The sequence below is a fragment of the Motacilla alba genome, chromosome 17, assembly GCF_015832195.1.
Source record: "Motacilla alba alba isolate MOTALB_02 chromosome 17, Motacilla_alba_V1.0_pri, whole genome shotgun sequence".
NCBI classification, from domain to species: domain Eukaryota; kingdom Metazoa; phylum Chordata; class Aves; order Passeriformes; family Motacillidae; genus Motacilla; species Motacilla alba.
The window spans coordinates 9,508,533-9,536,054 of NC_052032.1; the positions used below are offsets into that span (position 1 = coordinate 9,508,533).

Genomic DNA, 27,522 nt, shown 5'->3' on the forward strand with positions numbered 1-27,522 from the left:
CCGAAGGGCATCCCAGGCACCGGACCCCATCCCGTTCCCGCAGAAGGGCTGAGCAGAGCGCGGCACGCCGGCCTTCATTTTCCGACAAGCCCAGCACAATCTCTGGCGACTCCCACATAAAAGCAGGAGCCACGCCCCGGTCACCCAAAATCCCCGCCTGACCGAGCGCCCAGCACAAGGAAGAGTGCACCTACCCCGCCAGGATCGGGCCGGAGCGGGACGAGACCCCTCCTCAGCGCCGGGGCTCCGCACGCCGTCCCCGCGGCTCCGCCGTGCCCTCCTGAGGGCACAGCCCGTACCCAGGAGGCTGGCGCTGAGGGCACAGCCCGGGGGCTGGCGCTGAGGGCACGGCCGGGGCAGGTGGCCTGGGCTCTCCCAGCTGGCCATTAACGCTGTCATTAGCGAGCACCTGCCCCGCTCTTCCTCTGGAGGGAGCGGCCGCAGGTGCGCGGCAAGCGGCGGGGCCCGTGTGGGCTCTGCGGGCTCTGGGCAGGGCTCCAGAACGTTCTGTGTGCCACAGAGGACAAGGAGTGCCCTGAGCCCAGGGCAGATTTTAGGTGCCTTACCTGCAACGGCCCGATGCGGAGAAAAAACACAAATGCAACAAGGAATCACTGAGCGAGTCCGGGCACATTCAGGCTGCACACAAGCCTGCAGGGAAGAGGGTTGAAATTCTGGACTCACTTGCCTCAAATTTTTGTTAGATGTTGTTTTATTCTGATTTCTACTCAGAAAGGGATACCAGACCCGGTGTGTCTGATAACAAGAAAGATTTCACTGGTATACAATATTCATATCATGTATGTCATAAATAGAATCATGAGTGCAGTGCTGTGGTATTCTCTGAAGAGAATATATACAAAAGTGCTGTTAAAAATCCAAAGCCTTTCCTGTATTGTTTCTTTAGCTAGAGAGGTACCTCAGGATTAACAGATTATCAGTGCATTAGCATTCATATCCTGGATAAAGTGTCTCTGGTCATTTGCATGGGCACAGACTGGTAACTTAAAGGCTCTGTGCAATTGGATGCTAAATAATATTCAGAGGAAATTGAATTAGACAGGAGGGAAGAGAAATGTGACTGCCATTAAATCTCCAAAGTACATTCCTGGTTTATTCCCTCCCCCCCCCCCCCCCCCGAGAATAATATAGCATTCAATTTTCCAATTATATAAATACATGAACAGTGGATTACTAGAGGCAGATAATTGAATATTTTGACTATTCTACAAGGGACCTTTCATATTTGAAGTGGGAGATGAATAGAGCATGCAGCATCAGCCTGTGGATGCACGAGCTATAAAAACCTCTATTAGATCCAGAGAGTATAAAGGTCTCCCATAGAGAGAGAGATCTTATCAGTGTTCAATATACAATAGTTAATTTATTCCACTGATATCAGGGTAAGTTATACAATTGCCAAACCGGGATATTTCAGGCCACACATCGTAGTACTTCAAAGGTGCAGGGAAAGGCATTCGCAGTCATAGCATTTCAAATCCGACTCCTCTGTAACTCTGTCTTTACAGGACATCAATCATGAGATGAGAGGAACTGTAAGCTATTTTCCAGTAACACACTGCCAATCGCAAGACAAATGTCAGATGTCACAAAAGGAGAAGTAACCATTTTTCAACCTGTGAATGTCTTCAAATATATTACAATGAAAGTGTGAAAAAAATGACCCTTTCAGCTTCATTTGTTCTGACAGGTGCCAGACTTTGGAGTTCTGCATTTTATCTTCATACTGCAATAATCTTTATGACATTTGAACAAGGCTGAGGGCAGTGGCATTAGTTAGTCTACAATTGTCCTCTTATGTACATTACATAAAATTTCAAAGTCTGGCCGTTGAACTAAAAAAGATCATCTACTACTATTTTATTTGTCTTACAGAAAAAGATAAGGAGAAGGGATGCCCACATCTGAGATTAACACATGCTGGGGACTAGTTTTGTGTGGGCTCAGCCTGACTCCTGCATTGCATTGCTGTGCTGCTATTGCCACTTGGGAAAAACACATGCTGCTTAAAACTGAAATCGGGAAAAATACTCTACAAACATTCCCTGAAGTGAAAACTCACTTGATGCACCAGGTGTGCATTTAGTCCCTGACTTGGAACAGGTGGACTCCCCCCTCAGTGACACGTTTCGGGGGCACCAGCCACTGGAACATTTTGACATGGAGCTCAGGGAATGTTCTCCAAGCCAAAGCTCAGAGCCCGTCTCACAGCTTTGCCATTTCTGATAGCATGGAGGACACTAAAACATAAGCCAAGTCATTAACATTAAAGAGGAGAGCTAAGGAGGAAAATCAAGCTCAGATGTAGCCATTCATTACTGGAATAAATGGGAGACCACAAAGAATTTCACTTCACCCCTGAAGTTCCAAGTTATTCCTGTCCTTGCAAGCCAGTCTCATGTTCTGCTTAGCCCCTACAAGAAGTGTGTGATCATGGAAGTCATGGTTCCTTTCCTGGATAATAAAACCCCTCTGTCCAACTCCAGCAGTTCTGACGCAACATCCTTAGATCTAATTCATCCAGAGTTACACTGTTATTTAAGGGAAAAACGAAGCATATGAGCAAAGACACAAAAAAGATCTGCTCTAGATGTTACTGCAGGTCCCAAGAGGGTAACAATCATGCAAAAGACAAAAAATGAGCAAACCTAGAATACGGTTAGTTTAGGCTAAAGTCAGTGACAGGGTTGGTTCCACTGGAATTTGGATGACCTCTTAGGCCTTTACACTGTACAGCTTTCTGCAGAAGCAGTGCTGAATCCCTGAAGACAAAACCACCACTTGATTCACCAAATTTGACTTAAGACTTAAGAAAGTAAATCTTTCTCTGTGAATAAGTGTGAGCTTATTGGTTCTGTGGAAGCAAAAGGATAAACAGTTTTAGTTCTTCTTTAAAAAACTAACAGTACTTGTCATGGCAAAGACATGTACAAAGAAGTAGAAGCCAAAATATTATTTCAGTGCTTTAAGACTGACTTTAAAAAATAAGTACATAGATATTGATCAAATCTGTATTCATTCCTACAGTCCAAGCCATGGAAAGAAGAGAGTCAAGGCCTGAAGTCTGACCACAAGTGCAATTTCAGATTTCAGTTCTCCAGTCTGGTATTTGTGACTGCAGTTCTCCCCTTGGTTGCTGTGACATGTCCTGTGCACACAAAGCAATGTAATTCCTTTGACACGAGTGTGCCTCAGTCAGTGCAGCCAATCCCGTGATGCTGGTTATCATCCCCTGTGGCTTGGTCCTTCTTTTCCACACACTCAGGATGAATGCACGGTTTGTCACGGGATGTGCACGGTAAATCCCACAGAGAGGTGAAGAAATAGCCATTGCCAGAGTCATTATTTGAAAACGGGAGGTTGCAGTAGACTTATTGAAAAGCATAAATAAAAGATACAGCTGAAAATAAATAGTTGTCACTCTGAAACGAAGGGATTCCAGCGCCAGCCTCTCCTCCGGCAGTACACGCACCTGGCTGGGGATTAACTCCCAGCTCTGTCCCGGCACATCAGCGCCCTGAGCTGCGATGGTTTCTGCAGTCTGAGCACTTGGTGGCCGTGGGGCCGGGCAGGGCTGGCGCAGCCGGGGCCGGGCGCGGTGCCCGTGGCCCGCAGGGCTCCGCGGGGCTGGGCGAGGCCGCAGCCCCACACCAGGCGCTTCCCGTGCAGGCCGGCCAGGCGACACTCGCAGAGCTCCAGCAGCGACAGCACCTGCTTGTGCAGAGGCAGCGCCTTGTACTTCTTCTGGGCCAGGCAGAAGAAAGCTTCCACAAAGGCTTGCAGACACATTCCTGCAAGGAAAAGGTGCTCACAGGAGACTGGAGCGCGGCATTTCTAGCAGCCCGCATTCCTCTGGGATAATACTGTCTCTTGTTTGTTGTGGCAGCAGGGCCAAATGTGTGATGGGTGTGAACACAAACAATCCTGCTAGTTCACGTCTTTTCATTTAAATGGCAGCAATCTGGAATGCTCAGAAGGCAAAGACATTGTCCTTCAAAGACCAAAAGCCAAGGTTTATTTGTGTCACACTCACTGGGTGTTTCAGGGCAGGGTAAGCCCAGGCTGGGTTACAGATGGGTGACATTCTCTGTCACTGAGGCACCTTCTGGCTTTGCAGACCTCAGCCTGCAATTCAGAGGCAAAGCGGTACAGCAAGAACCCATTTTAGGATATCACACCATTAAACTGATGTACTATTAGCCTTGATTTCTGCTGCCAAAATTATTAAGTTGAAACCGAATGAGACACACAGTAACATACTGAGCATCAAGGAAAACAATCCAGCTAGAAAAACAAGTTTGTGTCAGCAGCTGAATGGAGTCTTTTAGAGACGGATCTGACCCAAAAGTTCACAGCAGCGTGTTATTTCAGTCTGTAGCACAATGAAGGTAACCCCATTACCAAGTAGCACCTTAGCAGGATATGAGTTTGTTTGAAGCACTACTTCCCTCCTACACAGCCTGTACCAGGTACAAACCCTTTTGAAGGTGAAGAGGCCATTTTTTCAGTCATACCCAGCAACTCCACAACAGTTGTTTCAGCTGAATGAAAAACAAACAGCTGAAGAATGCAGTGCCAAAAAATGTCTCTGCTATAATACAACTGCTCTACCCCTTCCCACACAAAAGTCCCCTGCAGAAGCCCCATGCTGCAGGGGAGACTCTTCAGCTGCTGTTCGATCACATCTCGCTGACAGCACATTACCAGAGCCAAGGGGAAGAGGAGCTGAGTATTAACACTAATTATTGTATTTAAAACCTTGATGTTATACCTACTCAAATTCTTAATTAAGAAGCCAGACCCCAGTTGGTTGTGCAGAATGCCACAAGCTCTCCCAGTTTGAACATACACTTAAGAAGATTATTTTAGGATGAGATATTGAAAGGTTTGGGGTTTTTAACTGTGTTGGCTTATTGATGCTGTAGGAAAGGCACCTTTTCAAAATATGACAATTACATTCTGAAGTATAATTTCTCTCAACCAAGGCTGCAGCTGGGGTCGTTTACGATCTTGGCTGTAGAACAGCTTGCAAAGGAATTGTTGAGTTATCTGAAAGCAGCAGCTGCCAGCTCAGTAAATTATTTTATCAGTCACGGTGAGCTGCAGGCAGGGAAAGCACCTCTGGTAACACACACACTTTCTCCCCAGAAGTGACACTCATGTGAAGCATATTATGGAAAAAGTTAGAAGCTGTTCTAGAACAACAGAATCATGCTTGTCTTGGTTACAGCTGGGAGTGGGCTGAACATAAAGCCAACAGAAAGAGGTGGACAGTTTGCATTTTGACACCTAAAAAACATCTGGTTCATTGACGCCATACACAAATCTCTTAGTTTGTGAAAGCCTGAAGATTCAGTTGCAAATCTGTTAATTTTTCCTGGTGAAATTTGACCAGCCACCCATGTAAGTGATTTATACCCACCCTGAAATGCTAAATGCAAATACTCAAATTTTATATAGCTGTGAAATTGAGGTGACCCTCACGTACCTAAAGTAATACTGCCCTGAAGGGTAACTGCCACAGCACCAACCAGAACTGGTTTTGTATGTGCATGCCTCAGGTGTACATGGCTTCTTCCCATTTCTGTCAATGTCTGAGGTGTAGCTGAGCAACTAAAATTGAAAAAAAATAACCCCAAAAGTCAGATTTCATAGTTTTTGAATACAAACCTGGGTTTCCTGATTCCTTGTGGTCAATGCCCATGCTGTTCCACCTCCTTGTGATATCAATATACAGGATATCTACAGCAGCCATTGAAAAATTGCTGTTACTCAGTTTGCAGTTTCTGTTAAAAAAAAAACAAAAACAAAAACAAAATAAAGGTGAAATTCTCATTACATCCAAACTCCCAAGTTAGGAAAAATTCTGCAAGGGCAACTGGCAGGAGAAAAGTTTACCCATGTCGTGTGTACAGACCCACTGTAACGTGCTCAGGCTAATAAAACACACACAAGCACAGAGCAAACAAACCAGCATTCATTAAGTGCTCCTATCTGAATGGAACAGGCCCAAACCCAGAATATTTCAATTAAAAATATGACCTGACTGTTACACAGAGCTCTTCTCCCAGGGTATTGCCAGTACTCTGAGGCTGTAAGAGGTGGAATTAATTGGTACACTGCAAAACCCAGCACAAATCTGCACAGACTATCTGCACAGGCAGGGTTTGCACAGAGAAATGCCCTTTTATTTGTCTGACTGATCCTGTTTGGAAAGGGCTGGAGGAAGCTTTCAGGCACAGCCTTGCTCCTCCACGCCTGAACACTGACAGGCTTTGCCCTCGTGGGATGGAACCCTGCGTGGAGAGCAGCTCTGGATGCAGCTCTGGATGTGTCTGAGTGCATGGTGCAGTGCTGATCAGCCCTGGGAGCAGCCCTGTGTCCAGCATTTCCAGATGTCTGGCAGCCTGGCTGCCACCACTGCCTGTGCCAAAGAGCTGGCCAAAATTTCTCGCCAGGAAAAAAACGCGAAAAACCACAAAAAACCCACCCCAACCTCAGACAGTTGAAGCAAATCTCACTCTTTAGTAACCTCAGCAGAGCTCCCTTAAAATAGAGAAAGGCCTTGCCTAGGCAGCCCAAAACCTCCCAGGCAGCATCCAAGCAAGGACTGGAGACAGTGCTTCCCTTTCAGCCACTTTTTTAGAATGGAGAAAACATAAAAGGAAAACAGATTTGATGAGCCAGAATTTGGGTGGACAGTCTTTGCAAGCACCTGCCCACACACAGAATCCCACTCATGTACCATTTTTTCCCTGAGAAGTGATACAACACACAGAAACCTGACCTTCCTTCTGAAATGAACAGCAATGACAGCTCTTCAAAAAAGGGCCTTATAGCTGGCAGAGATGCTCTGGGAGAAAATAAACAAAAATATCTGCCAGTATCAAAAAGTTTAATTTAACATGCATTAAGAAACTGCAAATGCTATTTCATTGAGCTCTGGCAATTTATCTGAATATTCTTAAAAGAAAATGTTGGCATTTATTGTGTGTTCCTCTGACAAGTGCCAAAATAAGGCTGGATAAAAACACAAAAAATACAGAACTGGATGCAATCCTGTGCTGGTCTGTGGATAGAGCAGATGCCTTCAGACATTTTCTATACATCATCATTTGTATAAACCAAGTTGTTTTATATTCATTCCTGAATGCTAAATGCATCTGCATAGAAACAGGATCTGTGTTTTAAGAGTACATCTGCTGCTGCTGCTCATTTCTTTTGTCATAGTCAATGAAAGACAGAAAATGAGGTATTTGTACCATGACTAGAACAGATATAGCCATAAAAACAATGAAAAAAACCCTCCTAAATAGAAAGTATGTGAAAAAATAAATTGAGTTCCTCGACATTGCAAGGTGCAATTTCACAATGCAAATCCTCCCTGCACGCTGCATCAGGAACTGGCATTTGGGAATCCTTCCTGCGGCCTGGGGCAGCCAGCAGTGCCCCCACAGCCGACAGAATCACATCAAGTGACCCAATTTCAGTTGTCACTTCCTCACAATGATATTTCTACCGTTTACTGGGAACGTGACATGTTGACGAAGACGGCAAATTGTGTCTGCCAAAGTATCACTGATCTGCTGTCAAATAAAGACCCAGCTTCCTCCCAGACACACACGCGCATAGGTCAGGTATTTCAGGAGCTTGGACTGATGAAAATGTATTTGAGAACGGAGCAGGCACTGGCTCCACGTCGGAAGGCATCACAAAGCCTGCGAGCCGAGGCGCACCACTGACAGTGCCAGCTTCACCCCACTGACCTGACGAAGGTGCGGAACCCCGTGGGGCCCAGCTTGGTCGTGCCTTTGACCCCGAGGAAGCGGATGAACAGGGCGGCCACCCTGTCCACGAGGCGCAGGTAGCTGAAGTGCCTGGCGTACTTGGGGAACACCTGCTTGAGGCACAGCGAGGGCAGAGCGGCCTCGGGGCTGGGGGCAGCGTCCGGCTCCTCGCCCGCTCCCGGCGCCCGCTCCGGGCTCTGGCACCTGCAGCACAGAACCACACGGGGTGATGTTATTGCAGGGCACCACGTGACGACACGCTCGCTGCTGCTCTTAAGGTGAAGAAAAAAGAGAAGTTCATTTTTCTGATTTCAACATTTATCGTTTTTTAAAAGTGACAGTGGATTGGAGGGTGACAGTGCCACCTCTCCAATGACACTGGACAAACCAACAGCCCATCAGATTTCTCCTCCTCCGTAGAAGAGTGCAACACAATAAGTGATTTATAGAATTGTGTGACAAAGTTCGTTACAAGAATGTAAACATCAGAAGGCTTAGAAAATCTTAAAAAATCAGGGCGATAGGGTGCCTGGGAGGGAGCTCAGAGCTCAGCCCCTCCAGCCCCCACCATGGGGACACCTCCCACAGACCAGGGTGCTCGTGGACACCGAGCCACTGTCACACTGCCATTCACACAGCACCTGGCCTTCTAAGACTGCTGCTGCCAAATGTTAAAATAATTCTGGTTTTTTTGTATCCACACTTACATTCACTGAGGTTGAATGTCTAGAAATGTGATCACTGTTTTTATAAAAGCCTAAAAAGTCTTTAAAAATAAATAACAACTTTAGGTAGTGCTTTGATAATGTTCCTCTTTGATGCAGATAGCAAAGTAGAAAAATAATGTTATTTTTGTCATTAGTTAAGTAAAGCTTAGTTATTAGTTTTGTTCTTTCTCATGTAAGATGGGATGGGGGTGTCACTGCTGTTGAACACCTGCCAAAAGAGCAAGAATATGTACAGCCAAGAAACAACAAGCACACAGGCTTCTGTTTTTAATCTTAAAAGGTCTGTTCATAAATTTAAAAATTCAAATCTTCAGCCAGTTGAACCAGGCCTTGACCAAATGTGATACCTAGTACTCAGCAGAGAGGAGGTTGTGCTTTTGTAACACAACTCTCATTTTAATGATGCCTGGAAGCCCCAAACCCTTTCTCATTCTAAATTCAACAGTGTTTTGCATTGTACATTATTCATTCATCATTAATGTTTTTAGTTAAAAAAATATAAAGCTTTACTTTAAAAGGCGGAAGCGGAGTTGAAAATATTTCATTTTTTCCAGCAAACACTAAAGAGACTATTAAAGGGATCAGCTCCAGAGCCCTGAATTCTGCCCAGTGCTCTCAGAGTGGGGCTGGAGCCTTGTCCACCCCCCCAACCCCCTGAACCAGGGCTGGGGAGCAGCATCTCCTCCTCTGCAAACCTGCAGCTCCTTCCCAAAGCACGCCTCTTCCCTGCTGACCAGCAGCCCCTGGAACTTCTGATGAAGCACTTTAAAGGAGGTTTTTGCAGCCCTTCATTTCTCAACCTCCATCCTCCACAGCAATGAGAAATGTCACCCAAACCAGACCCAGTGCTCTGAACACATCATCCCTGCTGGAGCCACAGAAAACTCTGTCTCCCTGGCTGAGGGGGAATGGACACAGCCAAATTACTAAAATATCTTTGGTTTGGTTTAGGGTATTCAAAAAATAATTGTATTTTGGCCAAAGAAAAAATATTCTTGACTGCAATAAAGCCGAGGCTCTAAAGGACCACCTAGAACTTCCTGCTTCCCCTCCTTTCTACAGAAAGCCCACAGCTGTCTTTGAGGTCATGCACAAAGCTCAGAACCAGCATCCCATTTCAAATTTTACTGAAGTTTGGAGAGACCTCTTAAATCCATACTTCTTATTAGATAAGTATTTTAAAATTAAAACCAGTGGATTTTTGTATGCTACTGCATGTGTCATTCCTTTCCACTTATACATTGGGAAAGTCATTGGGAAAGTAAAATATTTAAATCAGGACAAGAAAACTTCATCTAGTCTTTATTGCCAAATGTTGTACTGCCTTTCAGTAAAAAAGAAAAAAAAGGGAACACACGTCTTAGTTTGCTTTTGCAGGTTAGTACTTTTACTAAGTTTAATGATTTGTTTTCATTCTTTAGCTTCCCCCACAAGATTTCCTTACTTTTCCTTTTTTAAAACACTAGAGCCCAATTAATATGATCATACAGTTTGAATTACAGTGAAAGATATATTTTGCATTTCTAATAAAACTCAGACTTTCCAAAGCAAACCTGCACAAGGGCTTGCCTGTGTCTGCGCTATGAATTGATCCACAAACCTGCTCATTCTGCACCCTTCCCTTCCCTGATTTCCACTGCCCATATTCAGTACAATTCTCCACTGCTACCACAGACACTATCTCAATAAAAGGTTATTTTCTGTATTATTCACACACCTGTGTGCCCCCAGCTCGGTGTGGTCTCAACGTGACTAATTAAGACAAACAGCCTGGGTAGGGCCATCCAGCCAAGTGCAGTGCCTATAAATACAGGATTTTACTGGGATTGCATATTTTCCAAGGAAAGGTGCACAGCCCGTTTTTGCCTCAGCACTCGGGCAGCCTGCACCCTGGCAATGCCCCAGGGCGTGTTCTCTGGCATTTGGCTGCCATCTGCCAGCGCCACACCGCGAGGGACCGAACTCCCCAGGGGTCACCCAGCCAAAAACAGGCTCAGAGCATCCTCAGAGCAGGGCAGAAGGAGGAAACAGGAGGAAAAAAACAAGCAGAGAGGAGAGATGATGTCAAGAGTGCAGGAGGAAGGAGCTCCAAAGAGCAGAAATACAGCTCCAAGTCCAGCAGCAGTGAAAATGTGAGGGGGATTGTCACCTCCGTGTCTGCCTTCAGCTCAGCAGTCAGCTGGGAAATACAGAAGAACTCATTTTTGTAATCTCACCCGAATCTCACAGAATCATGAAATGGTTTCAGTTGGAAGGAACCTTCAAGCCCATGCAGGTCCATCCGTGGGCAGGGACACCTCTCCCCATGCCAGGCTGCTCCCAGCCCTGGCTGAGGGAAGGGGCAGGCACGGCTGCTGCGGGCACCCCGTGCCAGGGCTGGGTGTGCAAACCTCAGGGACTCACTGAGGGCTGCACTGGGGCTCTGGGCAGGGACCAGGAGCTCCCCATCTCCACAGAACCCTGCCCAGCTCCCCTCCATTTGCTCCTCTCCCGTGGGATTTCCAGCAGGCCAGGGGAGGAGAAGAGAGCTGAGCCCCACGCTCTAAAGCTGCTCGTTAGAATTAATTGTTCTGACTGACACAGCTGAGTCAGGCAAATGAATGAAAGGTCAAATATAAGGTAATGCTTCTGTTGCCACACAGAAAAAAAGCAAAGCTTCATTTACATACTAATGTCTGACCTCAATACATTAGTTTTTCTAATTCTGCAGCTTATGAAAGATCACTCTTTAGAAAGATCAACTGTAGTGCAGCTTTAAAAAATTTTTAAAATTTTAATAAAGCTTATGGAAATTATATCTTTTATACATGATTACTAATTTATTAATGTTTCCTCCATCTATGTTTTATTCCTTTCTTTCTGACCAGCCTTAATCTTTATGCAAATACAAGTTGCTAAGGGACAAACAAATTTGCAACTACTAATTAAAGGCTTCAAAATTTGCAGCGTTTTGTACACATGTATATAAAATTTAGCTGTCAAATTCAGAGTAAAATGGGGTAAGAATCACAATATTAATATTTCCAAGAATGCTTACTTGATGTATTTTACATTTAGGGCATTGCTAGAAGTATAAATTAAGCAATTTCAGTATCAGCTTACAACTGCTTACCTAATAAAAGAAAATACTATGTTCTGGGTTCTAAGCTATAATTATTCCCTCAGCTGAGCCTCTATTCTCCAAGCAAGGACTACGTTAACATAGTTAAAAGCAGAGAATATTTTGCATGACAAATCTATCTATCCACCCCTTTATCACCACAGAACATGGACCTCCCAAAGAACAGGTAAGTGTTTGTACCTGGAGCGTGTAGGAAGGAAATATATTTATATATATTATTGTATATGTATGTTGAATATATTCACATATTCATATTCATTCACAGAAATAGAACATTTAGGAAACTCAGGCCAAGACAGAGCACTGTCTCTGCATTATCAACCATTCATGAATTTGCTTTTATGAACTAATCCCATTATTTTATTAACACAGAGACTTCCAGCACTCCCAGGCTGTCATAGCAAGCAGTTTCATGGTTTGCCTGCATGTTGAGTGAGTAATCAGCTTTTGTTTTGTTCTGGCCACTCTGAGTGTCATTGGAAGAAAATGAATATTCATCCCCTCTTCACCCTCTGGCAAAGTAAAAACATCAATAGCACAAGAATTTCCACCTTTCAAAATAATAATATAGTTGCACAAAGATAGAAGTATTAAAAGAATGTTAAACCCACAGACTAAGAGATTTTTGACATTATGTTGGAAAAATTATGGCTCTTACTTAGAGTTTATTCAACACTTTGGAGAATGCTTTGAGGCAGGCAGAGCAACCCCAGTAAAGAGTCCATATTTCAAGGAGCAGAATCAATCAAACATAAGGATTGATAATGCCCATGGTGTTGGCAGACAACGAGCTTCTGATCACACCAAATACATTTGGAAAACACAGCAGCTGTCCTGTCTCTGGGAAGCAGAAAATGCTGAAAGCAGAATTTCCATCTCTCTCTGAGAGAAAAAATACCAGTATCTCAGTTAAAGAAATTAACTGGGTAAATCACCTCACCTGGATTTTAAACTTCACCCGCAGCTTCCAGGCCTGACAGTGCTGTCCCTGCAGAAGGGTGAAAGGCACAGAGCACGCTGCTTGTTTTGGAGAGCTGGCAAACACATTTTAGGTGAATCCGTGGGTAAAATGCACTCCACAGCTTTGCCATTGGAGTAAGAAACCCAAAATAATTGATGAGACTGTTGGAAAAGTGAAGGCCAAGGCTGCAGCCTGCCAGCAGGCACCCCAGCAGCTCTGAGGCGCAGCGCCCGCCCCGGGCTCTGCGCGCTGTCCCTGGAGTGCTGTTTGTTTGCCACAGCCATCAGTCCCCTTCCCGAGAAGGATGGTTCAGTGCCTCTTCAGACTGATGGATTTATTATAAAAATAAACACTTCTCATTAAAGATTAAATAGCTTTTGGCAGAAAACAGAAGACTGGAAAGTTTGCTGCTTTCACACAGTGTTAATGAGTGTTTCCAAGATGTAGAAACTTGGCAGGGATCCTGCTCTGCTCCACACCAGGGACACAAAGCCAGGGATGAGAACATTACTGACATTTTCATTTCATATGCAGAGAAGTCTAGAGCTGCAGTTTGATCTCTATAGCCCTCCCTAATTCATAGTTTAAATAATTAAAGGAGAAATGCATCCGAGGAGTCTCAGGTGCTGAAAAAACCCAGCTATTTCCTAATTATTAATTGAGATTCTTTACTTCCAACTTTCTCCTCTTAAGAATAATGGTGGTATCATTCTGTATTCACTACAGATTTATTACTCTTAATGTAACACAAGCAGTGAATGCTTATGTTATTACCTGTCAGCTCTGAGTGCAGCAGAAAATATGGCATTACTGTAATGAAATAATGGATAAGCAATGCAAATCCTGCATCCAAAGACTTTGTTCCACTGTAGCAAAAATTATTACAGAACAAAGATCATTAAATATAGTCCCCAATACTTTATTTTCTGTGGAGGTAGCTGTTATTATTCCTCGTAGATTTATTTGTGTTCACTATTTGCTTTCAAGGTACTTATGTGCCTCATTATTTCTCCAGAGTTTCTTTTGTTTCTTTAGAAAAGTGTGCCAGAAAAATAATAATGCAGGATAGTGCAAAGGCAAACCAGCTGCAAAGCCTGAGAATACACTGAAATTAGACCACCAAGTCTCTTACATTAGAACAGGAAAAAAAAAAAAAATAAAACCCCAGGATATTTCTTCCCATGTGGAAATTATTCTTAGAAAGCAGTTGTGCTTCTGCTGGGACAGAAAAGGAGCTTTACCCTGTCATCCAAGGGAGCAGAAAGCAGCACTGCAATTGCATTTTATCAGCCTTAATCCTCCTATTAAAGCAGGTGAATTCTCACACACAAAATAACACTCCTGATGATTACACTGCTATTAAGTCATGTGACTTGATGCTTTCATTTTGTGGCTACTGGGTGCTAGGCAGTTTTATTGCTTTCTCAGTGTTTCAGAGACTAGAGACCAATTATTGCTTAAAAATAAGCCAATCATCTCTCTTGCTGAAAGACGACTTGCAGCAGAAGTTAAATTATAGAGAACATCACTGCCCCCAATACATTAATTTCTGTCACTCTGTCACTGTAAAAATTTACAGCAGATATAATCTCTTTGAAGGGGGATCAAGTCATAGAAAGTACAAGCCTAGTTTTAAATAGAATTTTAATTTTAATGAAAGCTTCAGGGAATGATGTTTATGCTGCTTATCTTTCATACCTGGTGATTAAGTTAATTTATACTTAATGGAAGAGGATATTTCTAATCCCCAGACAGGCTCAACATCTGTCTGTGACTATGTTTTTGGAAGCCTTAAGCTGCTTGTGATTGATGTAATAAAACCAGGATCCTGCAGAACTGACACCTGAAGGATATCTGTAAGAGGGAAAATGTTATTTTTCTGCTCAATGCCTCTGCTTAAGTCAAAGCAAAATCCAAGCACTTAATATTGCTGTCCCTTAAAAACCTGCTTTGCACTCCCTCACCATTATTTGACTATGAACAGGGCAATAAGCAAACAGTTCTCAAATATGTTTATGATCCACTATTCACTCATTATGTGCAGTGCCTGAGACATGTAACTTTCTGATGGCCTGAAGCTAATGAGAATAATAAACCTCCTGAAAAAAAATCTGTGAAATAGTCTCCATTTTTCCTTCACTTCTCTTTCCATGTCTATTTAAAACCAAATGTTAGCAAAAATAAATGCTTGCATTTATCACATAATTATAACAGGGAAAAAAAAGTCTTGAAATGTAAAGGACTTGCCAGAAAAAGATAAAATTTTCAACTTTGTCCCAAGAAATCACAGTACTGTCAAAGGAAAAAAGGCAGGTATTTCAGCTGACATTTATATCCATGCTATTTTAAATTCTAACTCTCACAAGGCACCTGCAGGTAAGGACTTGGCACTGGTGTTCAGGGATATTATCAGTGTGTCCTCATCCATTTATCCCATTTCACTGTTTCCTCCCCTGAGCCTGTGATGGGCCCAGGACCCCACTCCAAGGAGGGATTTGTTCCTGTCCTAGGGAGGTGATGCACCTCAGCCTGCCCTCGGCTGATCAATTGGCTCTAACATCTTCCAGGCTGCAGGAAATCTGATGGTTGGAAATCAATTTGCTCACGGGTTGTGCCATTCCTGAGAGAACACAAAGGGCACGCCACGACTCCGGAGTCACGGGAGGAACTGGAGACCAGGACCAAGCATTCAAGGCTCCCCCAGATATTTTATGCAAAGCTCTCACAGTTGGTTGTAGTTTTAGTTACACATAACACAGAGATTGTAAAGATGTCAAGGAGACAGGTAAGAAATAAGACATTTTTATACCATATACACATAGCCCTGCTGTACTTACAGACATAAATACACACTACATAACTACAATTTCTGTTTGTGGTATATACCTGGAAACTATCTGGTGGGAAGCAATTCAGTATAAGAGAGATTACAGAAAATTAGAAGTTATGGGAGTTTACATTACAGAGCAACCAGGAAAATTGATTTAAAGGCAGAGTTGCTTCTGTGCAGCACAAACACTCAAGAAGGTGAAAGGGAAAAAATGTCAAATTAAATACACATATATCTTTCATTTTAGACAAGGCAATTAAGCTAATATTCTGAAAATCAAATTTCATTCAAGAAGCATTTAACTGAAGATTAGTGATGGAAATTGTGCACATGCAAAAGCCAGGAAAAACCTACAGTCGAGAGTGCAGCTGAATCACTGCTCCTGCAGTAAGATACCACCCAAAAACTAGATTATGTTAGCAAGCTACAGGCTACCTTGAGGTGAAGATGATTTTGCTGATAGCAGAAACTCAGCTCAAACTATTAACATATTGAAGTGTCAGGAAAAAACACTTTGCACACAAACCTAACTATTAATGCCCTTCCCTGTGTGAACACAGAAATTCAGTGAACCCCCCCGGACAGGGAAGGCACACACAGATGTTGCCTTTAGCTTTAGGAGAGGGGAAAAAAAAAGTGGTTTTAACTTCAAACTACAACAGCTTTCTTGTATTGAAAACTAAAGAGGAAATTATAGGGGTGGAACGAGATGATCTCTAAGGTCCCTTCAGCAGAAGGCTGACTCCACCAAGCACTTAAGTAAACACTTCAGTACTTGATGAATAAGGTCAGAATTGCTATTGTTTTATATCCTATCCAATGTAACTCGAGCACATCTCTGACCATATTTAACCTGAATTTTCACTGGTTCCAGCTGAAGCTGCCCGTCAGCAACGCCCAGATACAGCCAACATCTGCATGCAACACAGCTCCCAGGGATGCTTTGAAGTCCTGCTGAATTCATGGTTTAAAAAACAAAGCAAAGCAACACAAAGCAGCTTACTTTGTGTGAATTCAGCCAAAGCAGGAGCAGACAGCAGAGGAGCTCCAAGATCCACGTGGCAGTTTGGGAAGGAGGCTCAGACAGCAGAGCTGAGCCCCGGCCAGAGCTGCTGGGACAGGGCAGAGGGACACAAACTGCATCTAAACCAGGCTCTCCTACCATCAAGACTCACTGACAACTTCTAATCAAATTACTGAATCCATAGATGTATTTAGACCTGCTGCCTCCATGTTCATTTTGATGCCATGTGCAAAGAGATGAAGCAGCCATCCCTTTGCTCCTGACCTCCCTTCTTTTTGGGCAAACCTTGGAGATTGCAGCAGTTCCTGTGGCTGCACTACAAAAACCTGAGGGAAGTGACACAGTTTTCCTTTTCCCTGTGTTTTATCACAAAGGCTTTCTTTTTATGTAAGAATCGTTGTAAGACAGGAAAAAGCAAAAAAAACCCACTCTTAATAATCAACTTAAAATGTAATATGGTGAGAGATGTAATTGCTCGAGCATGTTTTGATACATTCAAATGTTGGGAAAGTTCAGGTTTTATGGAGACACTTGTGACAGGTCACATTCCTTAGCTTATCTCCATTCCTTCCTCTACTGCTCACCAGAGAGAAAGAAGAAAGAAAGGAGATGTCAATAAAAAACTAATTAGATTAGCTGCATCTCAAAACACTGTGATTCAAGTCTAATTGGCCAAAGCAGTCTCCAGTCCCAATTTGATAGCACAGACCCAGAGCTGGGCTCACCCCAGAGCCAGGGGCACTGCACACACCAATTACTGCTAGAGCACACCACGGGCTTGGGCCAATTAATTCCACAGTGCTGAAAATGAAACCTTTTCAAGTCCTGCAGCCCATATCAGTTCTTGTCCATTAAAATTTCCAAATGAGCTGGGCCTGTCATCCTCTCACTTGCTGAGTACATTGTAAGCACTTCCAGCTGTCCCTCACTACGGGGTCACTGCAAGAGATTCAGGAAAAGCCTGAATTCACTCTTTATGTGCAAGTTAAAGTACAGCCTGTCCAGTCAAGATGCGAGTGCTTGGAATACAGTGTGTGAGCAAACACAGGCCTGCTTGCAAAACTGGACTGAGAATAACAGCACTTTTTGCAGTGGTGAAGGCTAAAATAGGAATAATCATAAATTAATCTGTATCTATGCAAGGGAGGTGGTTTTAGCTATTTTTAAAGAAATATTATTACCCATTATTACCCATTTTTAGTCAATTAAAACATTTCAGATTATATTTCAGATTATAGTCACTTAGAAATTAAAATATCTATCATCACATTTAATTATCTTTTCTGTGCTGGGACTTCTGCCACAGCACATTCAAATTATTTGCCAATGTTCTGCACTCAGTAGTGTATTTTTTGTTGTTGTAGTACAACATAAGTGGTTCTTAAAACCAATGTAGAACTGCTCTGTCAGTCAAGCACTACCAGATCCTTCCCTTTAGGGAGGGACATCTCACACTGTAGTTCATAGAATTTCCAATAGGGCCTGTCCTAATCAATAGGAGAAAGGTTAAATGCTCTTAAGGATGTAGCAGATAAATAATTGGAAAAGCAAGAACAGGGAGCAAGCACACAACATCTGCTTCACAAAACTGAAGAGCGTCACTGAGGCAAGTTCCTTGAGCAGGATGAGAAATAGCAGTAGAAATAAATACTCCCAACTACAGAAAAACCAAGTTAACATTTCAGTAATCTGAACTGAAGGAACATTGACAAACATCACATTTAAAAGTCTCCCTCACATGTCTAACTCATCAAAAGCTGCCCGGGCTAATGTAACAGACATGAATTGATAGTGGAGCTGGCAGATTGCCTGATGAAGGACTGAACCAGAAAGCCCTGTAGGAAAGAGAAAGGGGCTAATTCAATGTGCTTCCAAAGGGCTTTGGCAGAATGAGCCCGAATATGAACGCTGGGTCATTTTGACTGATGGAGAAAAGAATTGTGTCAGCCTCCAAAATGAACCAGAGGAGAAAGATCAATCTCAAGAAAGCCACACATATGAGTTTATACAGTCTCAGGCAGAAAAAAGGCTTGGAGTGAAGAGGTGGTGCTTGAGAGGCATTTGAATAGCTGCAAACCTGAGCAGACTTGCAGGCAGAGGGATGCAGGGATCAACCAAAAGCTCTGGCAGTCAGCCCATAAAGTCAATTAGCAAATGGAAACCCAAACACTGATATTTCCATAGCTGGGTTTATTACATGCTTATTTTGATAGGCACTAAACTCACTCCATATAATGCACAAGGCACTGACAACCCTGAGTAATGAATCCCTGAGGAACATCATACAGTTGCTCACAGCAGCGGAAACGAAGATACATTACAGCCAGCCTGAAGAACAGCCATTATTTCCTGATCAGTGATGGCTGCAGCACCAGCATCCCCCATCCAGCCTCTCCACACGTCTGTGCACTGAGTTCCTGACCCTCTTCAGCCACCCCTGTCACACAATCATCACCTCACGATGCGGATAGTGAGATAAACACAGTAATAAACGGCAAGAATGACTTTATCACCAACACAATCTGGGCTAATCACACTCTCGAGACATCTCTGCACAGTGTATTTTCATTTTCCCATTAAACATGACTCTAACATCAGGGGAGGTTATGAAACTGAAGAAAAATATCTGGAAAATAAATGGAATACATCTGAACAGGTGATTTCCTGACTTTCCTTAAGAAAGTGCAAAATTGCTCCTAAACATCGAGAAATTAAAATCAGCATTAGGATTTGGAAAACGTCTTTGGAACATGCAAAAGAATGACCAGAAATTAATTCATGTTTTCATTAAATACAGATCCCATTCTCCTCCTAGAAACTATTCACTTTTTCCTCTATCATGGAAAGGAATAATTTCAAGAGCTAAAATTGTGTAATCAACACAGTGGAAAAATTGAACCACCCTGTCTTGTGCAAGAAAAGAGGAAGATATTTTGTGTAGCAATTTCTAAAAAACCCTGTTTTGACTGAATTTCTTCCTAACACCAAAAGAATAAAATAAAAAGTCAGTCTGACAGACATTAATATTTACAGGGTGCTCACAGAACAGAGTGACATTAGCCAATGTTTGCATGCTGATCTGGCAAAAATTTGAGAGCAACCACATTGGGGTTCTTCCTGCTCAGGAAATTAGTTAATCATATTTGACATTTTCTAGAGCCACAGGACCCAGAGAAGAGAATTGTACCTGACATCTTTTAAAAAGAAGGGGAAAAAAAATCAGAACATCACAAATAAATTTCAAGGCTGGTTTCAAATGGAAAAAAAGCACTGCAGTGGCATGTACAGAGAACAGCACCCAAGAAAAGATAAACTAGCAATGAAACAGCAAGGGCGTGATAGGTAATAAACCAAAAGCATTCCATTTGGAGGGCACAAGGAATTGATTGTTTTTGTAACAGCCATAGATTAAATTACATTTCATTTCCAAAGTGTTTCAATTCTTTCTTCTGTCAATGGCTATTTCAGAGCTGAATAAAAGTCATTATATTACTTAGGGGGCTGCACCTTCATCATCTCTAGCAGGGAAAAAGCAGATTTTATTCCATGAGCAACTCATATTTCTAATGACACACATGCCATAGTGCTATGATTTCTTTATCAAAAGAATAAAATGATTCTTTTCTGTCTTGAAATATGTAAGAAACTAGGCATGGAAATGCAAGAGATCACACTAGGACACAGAGTAAACAACAGCAACCGAAATACAAAGGAGTCCTTATTCTGGATTAATTACCATTAATAAACCAGGGCATAAATATTTTTGACAGGACAGGAAAGCAGGTCATTAGCACTTTTGGGATGATAGAAATGTTCCTCCTACAACACGCTGAGCACTCCTGCTCCAAATGATCCTGCCAGCTTGCCTTTATACCTCCAAACATCTGACATCCAGTGGAGAATGCGCAGCATTTACATGAGACTGAGACTCCTTTTTGCTCCTCCAATCTAATGCTATTTGAGGAAGAATAAATTGCTAATAATTAAACAAACAGTGAAACTAAAACCTTTTTACTACTATCGAGATTCCAAATTAGGCACAGAAAAATAGAAGTTTGCAAAGCCTTTTGAAATGGATTTTCTGTTGGAGGCACAACATCCACAATGATTTGCATCAGTGATTATCTTAATTAAACTGCTGTTTACATAAGTAACGTTGATTTACTTTACATGTTGTTCGGTGTCATTAGACCATTCACTTAATTGTGCAAATTTCCTTTAGCTGAAGCCTTCTCCCACCTCCAGCAGGCTGTGAACAGCACCTCTGTTGTAAGGAGTGAATCCAGAGCAAGTTTAATAATTACTACACAAGCTTCAGACAGGTTTCAGTCACACAAATCACTGGGGTAGCTCCAGCACATCAATGGCCTGGATGTTTGCCATCATCTGCTCGAGGAGGGCAGCACTGCCACACAGACAGAGCAAACATCAGTGCCTGCCATGAGATTCTATTAATTGTTTTCATTTCTTAATGATGAGCGAAACTTGAGTTCCACGTAAGTGACTTAAAACTAGGAAAAGGTCACTTCTGCTGTGGAAGGAAAGCCACCATGTGTATTTAATTCCATTGATCTGAACATGTACCAATGCAGATTTTCAGTCACTAATTGTGAATTGTGGCAGTGCCAAGGTGGTTACCAGCAATCCCTGCACGTAAAGACTGGAGCTGTGCTGAAAAATTAAGAGATATGTATGGAATGATAAACTGATCTTATTCAGCTTAATTTTTTTTCAGTATTATACATCACGTGATAGGAAGGAGGAAAACAATATCAAAACACCATGAAGATGAGGGAAAATTAAACTAAAAAAAATTCTGAGCTATTAATCCTTCCTGATAATGAAGTACTTCAGGATGACTTCTAAAACTCACTTTCATTTAGATGCCTCATTTATTTTAATCTGGGAGATAATTAGAAGGAAATCAAATTCTTCACAGCAGAATATTTACCTGAGATGCAGCTCAGACTTCTCAGTATTTCCCCTGTGTGTTCAAAGTCTATGTTCTATATATTGCTAAAACCTTACTGAGATTAATGCCCGTTACTTAATTAGCATCCAGATTTGAGTCTGTGAGGCTTGCTGCTGGTTAGCTGTCAGAACAGCAATTCTTTCTGATTTTTCTTCTGTCAATAGGCCAAGTTTTGGTCAAGAAGTTCCACACACTGTCCCCACTTCAACAAACAGCACGTGGAGGCAGAAGGGGGAGATGTCAGGGGAAGGATGGGCAGCTGTCCCACGAGTTCCTCAGCAGCAGATCCCAGGGCTCTGCCCTGGCCAGGCTGACTTATGGTGCACACACAAATATTCATCTCCAAGATGCTCTGTTAACCAGATTACCCTGGAAGAAAAGCTGCACCACTGATGAGTTCCTGCTGTGAAGAGCCAGTGGTTTATCTCATCACCAACTAATCCTGTTAGAAATTATTTAGCACTCTAAATGTATCAGAGAAGAATCCTCAGCTGAATGAGCCTTCCCCACACACCGGCCTCCTCCAGCAATTTATTTGTAATTATCATTTGCCTTTTTTCCATATCTAATATGAAGTTAATGAATGCCTGACATAACTTCAGCAGAAAAAACCACCACGACTAGTTACATAATTACAGGTTAAAAAATGATCTTTTTCAGCTCCATGCACTGAAGTAATCTTTAAGGGTAGAGGTTAAGTACAGGCAACACAGAGTATAAATTGCTTTGCAAAACGTTCTGTACACTGACCACAGCAACTTCTGTGTGGCACTGCCTTTGAAGGAAGAGTTTGATCTCATAATAATACTGCAGTAATACAGAACTTGTTAGTATTATCAGTCATGTCTTGTTCATGGGCCTCTGCCTGCAAAAGGACAGCAGATTTGCACTTGAAATCATTACAGAATGTGAATAACATTCCAGGTTACCACTGAGTGCCAAGAGAAGAGCAAAATGGATACTTTAGCATGGAGGCAGACCTATGAGCAAGAATTTCTAGGGAAAAAGTAAAAGAGGAAAAAATCACCCTTTCATGTCTTCAAGCACTGCTTAAAATGAAGTGTTTCATCAAAAAAAAAAAAGATATGATTTCTCTCAGCCTGATCCCACCACAGGCATTCCTGTGCAAGCTGCTGCAGGCACTTCTTCTCATTTCTGGATCATAGATTTAACTCTGTTTATTATCACAGATTAAGGAAGCAATTTTTAAATACAATATTCATGCTTTTCAGCTCCAATGGGGCAATTCATTCAGAGTAATTTGTGACTTTCAAGCAAATTAATATACAAATTTATGTCTCATTACTCTTTTGAATTAAAAAAGTGGCCTCAAGTAGAAGCAGAAATAAATAAATCTGAGTTACAAAACTGTTTGCACCAGTTAAGAGTAAGATATTCCAGGGAAACTGGTATATCCTGATTTACTATCAGCTTGTGGACCTTCTCAGGGAAAAACAATCTCATTTTTCTATTTATTGCAAGGCACTGATGCAAAACCAGGGAAAATCAGCAGACTTACTGAGCATCCTTCCTCTTCTTTTTCTGGGGGTCCATCAGCCGCAGGGTGTCTCTGATGACAGCAACTTTCACTTTTTCATCAACAGGGCTTGGGACATTTTCAAACACTCCAGGAGAGAGCTTGACATCACAGAGGGACACAATTATTCACTACAGAACGAAGGGTGATTTATTCCACATTTGCTCAAACTTCATGCACTTCATCTATATTTTAAATACACGATGATGGATTACAAAATACTTCTTCAAGGATGCACAAATACCTACACATTTTCAGTATGATGCGACAACAAATTCCTCTAGTAAACTGAAATATTATAAAAAAGATTGTTGCTGATGTTATCATTTATATTATGTATACAAACATGAAAAAGATTATTAACAATCCCCTAAACACAATTAACGACTGCAGGAGATGATGAATAAATGCATTTATGGCAGAGATGATGGAGAGCTTTCACAATTCCAATAAGTCATATTTCCTATGTATAAGATTAGCAATGATTTCAAAGCAGAAAATTACAGAGAACCTTGGAGGTTTCATATCAGCAGACAGGTTTCATCTTTCAAACAAGGAAAAAAGCCCAGAAAACCCAACCTAAGCAATTTCATTCCAATTTCACTTTGAGAAGTCTTACCTCTTGCTCATGTTCTATTCTCATGCTGGGGTTTGCATTTACTTCCAGTAACACAGGCTTCAAGTCTTTCATCAGGAGAATGTCAAACCCTAAAATCTGTGCATAACAAGCAATATGTCACTTCAGTTCCACTCAGGGTGTTCTGCAGAATGCAGTGTTTGTCCATATGGCAACACTGAGGAGGAATACACATTTGAGGGGCAGAAAAGAAGTAACTGAGAAACTTTCCACGGTGCTGAATAACTCCAGAAGCCGCTTGTCTCCCATACTAATGGCTCCTTTCACACCACCCCCATCCCTGAACACTGCATCTGCCAATGTGGAATCCTGGCACCCGAGACGAGGGGGTCTGGAAATTGCCAGGATCAAATCTGTGTTAGGAGCCTGCAAAGCTTCACTTCTAACATGTAGAAGATGAAATCTGGAGTGAAAACTGTCACTAACATACTACACCCATTGAAAATTCTCTGTGTCTGCTTAGGGCTGGCAGTAACACAGGTCAGGAGACTGAGGTTTGACTTGGGTGAGGAGCTCTGAGCTCCCACCATGAGCAGCACCATAACTAGAGAAACCTCTCAGAAAAGGCATTAACCACCCAGAAAATTATTCTATGCATAGAAGTAACTGCATTCCTGGCAGAAATTCCAACTTACCTGGAAGCAAGTTGGCCCAGGTTTTCCTGCTGGTATGTCAGACTGATAGTAAACTTTCAGTTCTGGTGTCAGTGCAATAATTGTTTTAATCACCAATGAAATTATATCTGACCAGAGCTTTTTGACATCAGCTCCTCTGGAAGACAGTCTGCACAGAATGCTTGAGAAAGTCCTCTTGCTGCCAGTGTTTGCACTGGCAGAATGGATGAAATTCCCACTGTGGATATTGAGTGAATAGTTGGTTAAGTGCATAAAAACCTGGTGCAAATTTTTGAGAGTGGGTTCTTGATAGGGCTCTGTACAAAATCTAGAAAGTCCATCTTTGGCTATATAAATCTCTAAGGGTTCTAAGGACTTCAGCAGGACGTAGAGGCGAATATCAAATTTCAGTTTGTCCACCAGCAGGGGTTTGCAGATGTACTCCTGCACCACAGCTGGCCGGCTCTGGATGCTCCCTGTCAGCCTGATGTCACTTGGGTCTTTGATGAGGTAGATTCCATCCCCCTGGCAGCCTCCATCAGGCTTCACAATAAAAGTGGGCTTCCAGGATGGATTGCTGTCTTTCATCGTGCGAACCTAGAAGGAAAAGCGTTACAGTGAGAAGCACTGAGTGGGGAAGGGAAGAAGGGCTGGTACTGTGAAAGCCAGTGAACAAAAATAAATAAAAATAAGATAAGTACATCACCAGAGTAGTAAACACCATGGAAAAAAAAAGGCAGAAGATGAACAGTGCTGACAAGCACAAGGAAAAACAAAAAAGCACAAGTAGGGAATCACTAGTACAGATAAAAGGTCATTTTATTTAACAAGCCACTGTAGAAATCATTTCAGGAACTTATTTTTAATGTTCTGTTCCAATTTACAGAAGGAAATGGGGTATATCTCATGAGATCCATTTTAGTAGTCACTAATGTATATGAAACTGCAAAGTTAAACTTTCATGCTGCATTTTGAACAACTACTGACAAAGACAATCATTAGCTTAAGGAAAGGTGCCTTAGTATTGAGGTGTGAATGCAAATACTACCAGAAGAAGGAAAACTGAAGTAAAAATTTGTCAGTAACAATACCTTTTTCCACCATCAGATCCTCAGTGTTAATAAAACTGGGGAATGCTGAACCATGCACAGGTATAACTTTGTCACTGACACATCTGCTGAGTATCAGAGCTTTTGTGTTACACGCACATTTCCCACTACCTAAATAAATTCTAGTTCATTTATTACAGCAAAAGTCAGAACTGCACACATGGGGATGCCTCAATCAGAAATGAAATTGAGAAAGAAAGGGGAGCCCTAACAAAGAAAGCAGCTGAAGAAATGCAGGATGCAGGCTAGCAGGTTTATCAGCTACTCATGGGATCCAGGACAATAAAGCATTCAAAACCTCTTCCTCCCAAAAGAGGGATGTCCCAGCACTGACCACTCCTTTCTGGCACTCCCACATTTTAGGGTCCCACCTGCAGCTGCTCTCCCTCTCCCTGCAGCCAGGCACTTGCTGAGCCCAGTCAGAGATCTGGTTTTACCCCGTGGCTCACCAGCAACAATGGGAGACTGACTTTTAGAAGGCTGAGGACAAAATCTAACAAAGAAAGAACAAATCAGTTGCCACCATCAGCCCTGGAGAATGAAAGAGGAAAAAATCAGCCCACAGGAAAAGGCTGAGCATGGTCAGATCACTGTGAGAGCAGCAACCTCTGCTGTAACATCAGGCTGCTGACCCCCAGGAGAGGCCCAGCTCTGTCAGCAGTGACATTCCCAAGGCTTCAAGGACTCCTGGCTCCACCCCACCCAGTTATTTATTTCACTCAGAGTCACACTGCTAAAAGCCTTCCTACCAGCTGCAGCAGAAATTCAAGATCCATTATCCAGACTAGGATTTTTCTCACGGACAGGTGTCACACTGACTCAGTCAAAGATCCTTCTGCAAAATAGGTCACTCTGAGGGATAAAACGCCTCAGTGGAGGTCAGGCTTACATAAATGACATGTGGATAAATAGGCCCAAGTAGATCAGCAGGCCTAGATGAGCAAAGAAGGAAAGCAGGATTTATGTCCTAGTCTTTTTACCACTATAGAATAATCTTCCCCTGATGTGACATTACCCTGCAGAGCAGAGGAGTTCTCCGGTTCACTGTTGTTAAAGTCAGCACCACGGAGAGACACCTGGTTAATCTGAACCCTCTGTGACCAAACACACCCTGCTGGGACTCCTGTTGGACACACAAAGTGCCAATCGTGCCCTCCCGGGGCAGAAAACAGTGAAGACCCTCTGTGGCAGCAGGAGGAAGAATCTGCCCCCCAGTCCCACATCTGCTGCTCTCCCCTCAGGCTGCGTCTGCTCTGCTCCAGAAGCACCTTCCCAAAAGAGATGGTGCTTCCCAAAAGAGATGGAGCTTCCCAAGGATGCTTCCCAGGGACTATTGCTGAAGATGAAAAAGAACCTGCCTTTCAAAATATTGCATTCTAACAATCACTGGTCTCTGAGATCTCTCTTCTCTTAAAATGGAAAGCAAATATTTTTCTCCATCATATTCTATTCCATTTTTTAAATGGACTAAAAGGCCTGGATATTATTCAGGCTTTCTAGTCCATCAAAACCTACACATGGCAGACAAAGATAGGCTGGAAGGAAAAGGGGGAATAGTAATCCAGAGTCAGTTCAGTCTGTTTTTCAGCAGATTTACTGTCTTGAAGAAAACAGATGGTTTCTTGATCTTCAAGGAAATTCCCAACAGTCGTCTTCAAATTCTCCACAATCCCCTCAATTATATTCTTTCAAATTCTCATTAAGAGGGGGCCTGTCCAGACTTAGAAAATTCAGTCATGTAGGAAAATGAGTTTATATGAAATGAGATATTTCTGTGTCCTTAGCTTGACAGAAGGAAATTATCTTTAAAAAACATGTTAACCATTTACAGTTAACAGCAAAAGAAGAGTTGGTGAATATCTGCAGGTTTGGCTTTCACAAGGAAACACAGGCTGAATGAATATAGTATTCTGGAAAAAATGCATATAATGGGCTATAAGATCTGACAGCACAAAGACTGGAATATTCATGCCTATGCCTAAGAGGTATCCAAAAGCTGAAAACCTGATTAAACCACCAAAAATATGCTGTGCTGGAAATTAGACCATCTAAATTAGATTCTTATTAAAAATTAATCATACTGGCCTATTCATCATCCTCACAGACAACACAAAGAAGGAAGTATGAGAACAATCACAGTGCTGGTCTGAATCCCAAGCTAGCTACTCTTCAGAAATTGGG

At 42.4% G+C, this 27,522-nt stretch overlaps 1 protein-coding gene across 4 annotated transcripts in view; it reads right to left on the reverse strand.

Annotated features, from left to right (window-relative positions):
- Positions 1-689: 689 nt before the first annotated feature.
- Positions 690-27,522, reverse strand: part of TTLL11 (tubulin tyrosine ligase like 11) — a 38,048-nt gene continuing 11,215 nt past the window's right edge. For all 4 annotated transcript variants that reach the window (XM_038156526.1, XM_038156524.1, XM_038156527.1 and 1 more), the window contains 6 exons: positions 24,254-24,829; positions 23,601-23,696; positions 22,964-23,082; positions 7,788-8,012; positions 5,692-5,807; positions 690-3,812 (listed from right to left, as the gene is read on the reverse strand). In XM_038156526.1, the coding sequence (XP_038012454.1) occupies positions 3,505-3,812; positions 5,692-5,807; positions 7,788-8,012; positions 22,964-23,082; positions 23,601-23,696; positions 24,254-24,829 (1,440 nt within the window). In that variant the 3' untranslated portion in view covers positions 690-3,504. The remainder of the gene's footprint in view (positions 3,813-5,691; positions 5,808-7,787; positions 8,013-22,963; positions 23,083-23,600; positions 23,697-24,253; positions 24,830-27,522) is intronic.